At 39.4% G+C, this 6,922-nt stretch overlaps 1 protein-coding gene across 1 annotated transcript in view; it reads left to right on the top strand.

Moving 5' to 3' along the window:
* The window catches only part of PCLO (piccolo presynaptic cytomatrix protein), a 392,271-nt gene extending 389,033 nt beyond the window's left edge, over nt 1–3,238 (top strand). Inside the window, 1 exon segment of the mRNA XM_009328362.1 lies at nt 3,098–3,238. Within this exon segment, the coding sequence (XP_009326637.1) occupies nt 3,098–3,238 (141 nt within the window).
* The last annotated feature ends 3,684 nt before the right edge of the window (nt 3,239–6,922 follow it).

Below are 6,922 nucleotides of genomic sequence, written 5' to 3'. Positions count from 1 at the left end.
TAGTCAAAGGAACCAAGTCAGCCTGAGACTTGGCAACATTTCCTCCGAAACTGTGATGTGTACCGGTGCTGCACACCAGACCTAAGAGAACAAAGGCTATAAAAGTAGCAAGAAACAAGTTAAAAACAAGCAAAAGGTGTTTCTTCTTCACACAACTTGGAGTCTGAGCTGTAAAATTTATTGCCATAATATATTGTGGATGATACATGTTTGCATGGAAAAAGTAACTGGAGAAAATGATTGGACAAATTCATGGGCAAAATACCTCATAGTCTGTTAAATACAAACATACCACTTGCGAGTCAGGAAGTCAATGATCCACAGATCATAGTAGGTATTTTGGGAAAGTGTCACTACATGATTGTCCTATTCTTATATTCTGCCTTATGCACTGCCCTATATACCTTTGGAATCAGAATATTTGCCTGGAGAGATCTTTGATCTGACTCGGTACATCTGTTTGTATATGCTCTTCATACTTATCAACCAATGTGTTCCTATGGCAAAGCATGAAGCTGGCTGATTTGAATGCTGAATTTGAGTGATGAATATTTAGTGGCAAAAAGCTGGACATTGCCAAAAGACATCTGGGGGAGAGGGGAAGGAAACAAAACCATGATGTTTAGAACAAAAATGGAATTGGGAGATTAAGGGAGGAAAAAGATCAGAGAGAGGGAGTAAGATGAGATCAAACATGGTAATGAAAGGAGGTATGTTGTAAAGAGACATGAGAAACAATTGGAGGCAGAAATTAGGAGAATGGTCTGCACTTTAAAAATTGACAGCAAAAGCTGTGAATATTAGCCATAAAAATGGGACCATGGGCGATTGAGAGGGAAAAAACAAAAAGAAAAAAAAGCAAGGAGAATTGAGGAGGGGAGAAGCGAAACGAGGGAAGGGAAGGGAAGGGAAGGGACAGGGAGGGATTTTTTGAGCAGAGAAGAAAGGAAGGGAGGAGAGGGGAGGGAAGGAAAGGGAAGGGAAGGGAAGGGAAAGGGAGAATCATCTGGTCAAGAGTTTTGGGAAAAAAATCCTAAGGATTAGAAACTGAGACTAGCTGATTCAAGATAACAAGGCTGGAATTTAAAGCCTGGAGCAGGGAACAACCAAGGCTGAGAGACAGACAAGCTAGAGAAGACAGATATCAGGGATCCAGCTGGGAGGAGTGGAGGGAAGGATCAAGGACAGAAGTGATGGAAAATTTCTGTTAGAAATTTTTTCTGTCCCAAAACTGTTGAAGTGTCAGAATGAAAACATTCTGCAGAAAACATTTTGACAGGTTTCAGACAGGCACTTGCCTCAGCCCCTTGCAGTTTGCTCGCTCGCCTCCCTGATTTCCTTGTTCCTTGGCAACCCACCTGGGACCCTTCTGGAAAGCACTAAGCTCCTGGCTCCTTTGCCTTCTTCCCTAACTGGCTCCTGGCTGACTGGCTAGCTGCAATTAGAAATACATAATGTCCTATGTGAGGGTAATCAGAAAAAAACAGAACGTTTTTCACAGATGTTCTGGTTTGGCTTGCGAGCTTCTGGGCTGTCCATTTCTTCAGGAAACACTGAACCAAGCGACCTAGAAGCCACCAGCTGTGGAGGCAGGCTGTCTGTTTTCCCCAAGGATGAGCTTTCTGATGAGTGAAGTAAAGTGGGATTCCCTAATAGCTCAGTGCCTAAGGGTCATTTGGTCTTCCCTCATCAAACTATTGACCAATGGGCATGTAGGCGTCTAAGCTGTCTGGGTACATACCTTACTCGCTGATTGATATCAAAATTGGCCAGGGAATTGGGAAGCTCATCCAGGAAAATGATTGCAAATTTCTGCCCCCTCCCCCTTTTTTTTTTTCTTCTAAATTTCAATTGTGCTGTAAAGTTTGCATTTTTTACTTTGTTTCCCAAATCAGAATGGAAAATTTTCAAAAATGTTAAAGTTCTTGATTACTGGAAACTCTAGTTCTTCTACAGTTCTGTTACATGTCTATTGCTATATGGTCTCTTCCTGCATCTCAGTGGAGTACAAAATCTTTGAGTCCTGCCATTCTTTTGTTAGCCTAGATCTGTGAAACCAAGCAAGAAAATGCCCTAGTTTCTCTCCTGTTGGTTCACACAGAGGGTGACAGCCTCCTACTGTTATCAGTTACCTCCCTTGCTCATTGCCGGCGGTCTGCTCAGTGACTGTGAATATTATAAACCTGCTGCTAATCCTATCATGGAACTGCAATTTTTCATGAGTTCTTTTTCTTTCTGGAAAACCTAGGAAGTTGATAAAAAAAAAGAAGCATTGAGCTTGTTAATTCAGTTACTAAATAATTGAGAAATGCTAGAATTTATCTGACTGTGTAACTATAACTCATCCCCTGAAGTATATATATTATCAAATTTATTTCTCCCAGAAACACATAGAATGAATCTATAGATCCACAGAATGAATCAAGTCCTTCAGAGAAGGCTATTGTTTGCATGGCATGAACCTGCTTAGCTGGAAAACCTATGCCTGTGTGATATATCAGGGAGAGTCTTGGACACCCAGCCTGCATAACTCCCATAAGTGCCAGGGCTATTCCTTGCCCTTCCCACTCTCCATGGCTGGGCAAGCAAAAGCCGTATTTCAGGAATGAAATTTCAGACCAACTCTAGATTTTAGGTTAGACTACCGCTTGCTGAGGTCAGAAACCAGGACTCTGGACTTTCTCACACACTAGTCTGCTCTGAGTCACAGCCTATATGAAGAGCACCCTCTGACTTCCATGCACTTAAAAAGGGCTGGTACTTCACCTGCATAAAGCTTTACCCTGTAACTTAAAATGACCTTGTGTTTGTCTTTGGTAACCAGCAGGTGAACAAATTGCTCACTAAAGTTCAAGATTGTCATCTAGTTGCTACATCCCATGATAATAAAATAGAAGAGAGGGAAGGTTCAGTTTTCACAGGGCTTCCTTTGTATTGGAAAGCTGACTCTCTATAAAGGGTTATGGTCAGTGTTTCTTTCCTCCTCTGTGTGTACCAAAACAGAGCTCAACATTTCTGAATCTTTCATGTTTGCCAGCAAATGCAGTATGTTACTATGCACACTGATAATTATTTTTTATTATTATTATTTTCCCAGATTCTGCTTGTCTCCAATGGAGGGAAGTTTATGAAAAAGACATTGATTGGGGAAGCTTATATCTGGCTTGACAAAGTGGATCTAAGGAAAAGAATAGTAAACTGGCACAAACTGTTGGTCAGCTCCACACAAACACACTGAGCAGAGCTGTCTGCTTAGGGCACAAAACCTGCAGAGTCTGCTATAAACAGCATCACTCCAAGACTATAGTTTGATATCATTGTGTTTAGCTAGTCTTTCAGAATACAAAGTAGAAAAGAGCAGTCTCTGGGCTACATAGCACACTTAAATGAGGGCTAGTACACTTGTTTTGCTGCAAAAGACAGCAAAGTAAAAGAAAACCTGGGCCCAGAATTTAAAGTGAGGCTGTTTGAAACGAAGACTGATACAAGGGCTCCGTGTTGTTGGACTCTTTGTGAAGAGAGTAACTGTGAAGGAAATAATGAAGGCTGGAAGGCAGGTGTTAATGCAGAGTTCGGCTGCAGCTGGAGGTAGTGCGATGGAAAGAGCAGTCTGGTTTTCTGTGCAACCAGAAGGAGGTCATTTTATGCAAAAGCACCTAGGGTGACTGACTCTCCAAATCTCACTTACCAGAAGTGCAAAACTTGTTCCTCTGCACCTTAGGATCTCTGATAATTTGCTGTAGTGAGATTATGCCACTTGACACAAACTGCAAGGCGTTTGCAAGAGTGGTAATGTTATTTTACATTACTTTTTTTCCTTCTTTCTTTTTCCTTCAGAAACTATGCTGTGGAGAATCAGATCTGATTGTTTCATTTGTTTCTGTGTGTTAACAATTAATATAAACCACTGTCCTAGAATGTAATGGATAAAACTATATTAATGGTCTATAATTTGGGATGTGTTTTTTAAGAGAAAGGACAGGATGTAAACTGCACTACATCAGGAAGAAAAAATGCTGTTTCAGTGTCAGTGACATTGTACTTCACCCTACCCTTTGAATCAGCAGTTTTAAAAAAGTTTGGAGTTGAAGAGACTTACTGGGACTAACACAATTATTTCAACTAGTCCTTCCATTTTTCAGCAACCAGTCTTATTCTGAAACTGTACAGAAACAATGAATTCTAGGCTATATTGTGGGCACTTCGGAGCAGTAGACCCTCCGTGCTAACACCAGCCTGCTCGGTGCAGGGCTCTGTATCATCACCAGTGACACACTTGAAATCTAAGGGGAAAGGATGGCAGGGCAGTTACTGCCTGGATTTTGTTGCATTAGAGAGAATTAAGAATATCTTCTTGCTATCTCAGGTGAATGTCTGAGTATAATCCACTCAATAGCATGGCTTCTCAGTTAGGAAAGAAGTAAATAGGAAGGTAACTCACAACAATTAAGACTGTGTCAGCACTTCCATGCTTAAAGTCCCACTTTCAGGGGCTTGAAACTGAGCAGTTAGCTCATTCTGGGAAGAAATTACTGCCTGGGATGGTTTAGGCTGCTTGTTGTATTTTCCCTTGCATTATTTTTGAAGAAGAAGGGAGAGGTTTTTCTCCCATTCCTAAAAGTATAGCAGTTTCTTTAAAAAACAAGAATCAATATGGTACTAACTGCCCTGGTACTTAGAAGTTATTTAATTTTTCACAGATTCATTAAAAAGTAGTTTCCCTTGAAATATTACCTCATGACCTTTGCATATTTAAAAAGAAAATGACCAAACTTCTGCACTTCAGGCATTTATTTTTCTTGCCCAATAAGGACTTTTCACAAATGCTTTAATGTACGTCTTCTTATATTTTCTGAATATGTGTAGTACACTTCCACAGATTGTGCAAGAACAACTGAAAATATTATACTGGAAAAGAATATATGCTTTAAAAAAAAAGGAAAAATAAGGCTCAGCTTATTCAGAAGCTGGACTGACCGTGAAAAAGCTACACCATTTAATCTGGTGACACTTTCCACATACAGTTTTTGATTTACCTTTGTCAACTTAAAATAACAGTGTGGAAAAGGAATATGAGAAGAAACACACAGAAGATATTAATGGTACACACACCAAGAAAACTCCTGTTAAGTTGTGGTAGCTGGTAGCCTGCCTAACTTGCAAGCAGAGCAATCTTACCAAAAGCTTATTAGCTCTCTTAAAAACACATCACTGAGTGGAAGTAGGATGTGTGCTTTAATGTTGAATTTTATGCTTTCACCAGTATATGTATGCCCTACCTCTCATATATTTTAAAAGCAGTCCTCTGGAGTTATAGTAAACATCCTATATGTTTTGATGTTGTGTATGTTTTTATAAGAAGATAAATAATTCAAAGAAAAAATCCCCAATCAAACCAAAAAATCCTATGTGGATATATTTGACATACGTGTTGCTCTTTTGGTGAGTTATTTTGCATTCCTGATGGCTATAGTGTGTTCTTTTTTCGAAAAAAGACCAAAAAAAAAAAAAGTCCAGTTTCAATTACTGTGTGAAGTACAAGCCATGAGGTGTGCAATTTTGTGCAAACTGCTGGTAATTTTGTTCTTGCTAAGATTTATTATAAAGACAGCAAGTCACACTGGTAGTTGCTATGGAGATTTCCAGCAGGAACGAGCACTATCCGGCTGCCTTACTGGGAAGCCTGTAATCATCAGTCTTAATTGAGAAAGTGGACCGGCGTGCTTTGCTCTCACACACATACAAATGTGGCCAATATTTTTACAAAATAGTTGTGTTGGGTTGTATAGCTGCGGCTGTACGGAACAGCTACCTTTGCAGGGTAATCAGCTGTCGGCAACAGGTTTAATTCAAGCATCTTTGATTCTCTGAACAACACACAAAACGTTTCTGCATGTTGAAATGGCAGTTTTGGACTCCCATCATGAAACGCAAAGAGTAGAGTTTGTCGGGAAGGCAGCACTGCCTTGGCCAGCTGCAGCAAGAACAGGGTTCCTGTGGTGTCACCCAGGATGGGCTAGTGACAGACCTGGGCCCACGCACTCCCTCTTTTCCAAGGCAGCATCATTCAGAGGTCAGAGGATGCTTCCAAAGTGTGCCAAGTTCCTTTTTTTGACCAAATTTCTAGGTTGTACTGGAATCACTCTATGCAACACAGATTCATGTTTGAATGCTTTTTTTCTTTTTTTTCTTGTTTTATGAATGAAGTCAGGAAAAACTCTCTTGTGACAATGTTTTTTAAAAAATAATCAAACAAGGACTATTAGTATTTTTTTACTTTTTTGTATATATCTCAGTATATTTTTTTCACTTTTTTCTCATTAATTTTTGTTTCTTTTATCTGGCCAAAAGTGCTTAGATGTGGCAACAGCTTTTATCATTTCTGAGTGATTGATTATTAATGAGTTCACACATTTCTACGATTGCTTTGAAGTCGCATGTTGCAGGGAGGTAATAACAGAGGCATTTTAACTTTTTTTATTCATAAATCTGCTGAGTCAACAGAGATTGAAGCTGCTTCTTTGTTCAAGGCCTTGTGTAGTGGAAACAAGCTAAAAAATGAGCAAAAGCACAGTGCATGTGTTTAAAAATGACAGGGATTTCTAATGTTACCATTATTATTATTATTATGCATACAATGAGCAGCAAACAACCACTTTTCTTTTTCGAGGTTAAAACTAGACATGAGAGTTTCTATGATGAATGTTGAGCTAGTTTTTTATCATTACACTTTAAAGGGATAGTATCCAGGGACAATGAGTGCTGCTTCTTTAGTATTACCCATGTTTTTACATTACATGGATCCTGCGTGGAAGAAACAAAAACCCAGTCCAAACCAGTTGAAGTCAATAACAACCAATCTGCTGACTTAAACTGGCTTTAAATCAAGACCTAGGAAATATTTGAGTTATTTTTCTGGATG

The sequence above is a fragment of the Pygoscelis adeliae genome, unplaced genomic scaffold (genome assembly GCF_000699105.1).
Source record: "Pygoscelis adeliae isolate BGI_AS28 unplaced genomic scaffold, ASM69910v1 Scaffold267, whole genome shotgun sequence".
NCBI lineage: Eukaryota > Metazoa > Chordata > Aves > Sphenisciformes > Spheniscidae > Pygoscelis > Pygoscelis adeliae.
Note: the sequence above shows the minus strand (reverse complement) of the source record. Positions and strands in the feature narration are given on the sequence as shown.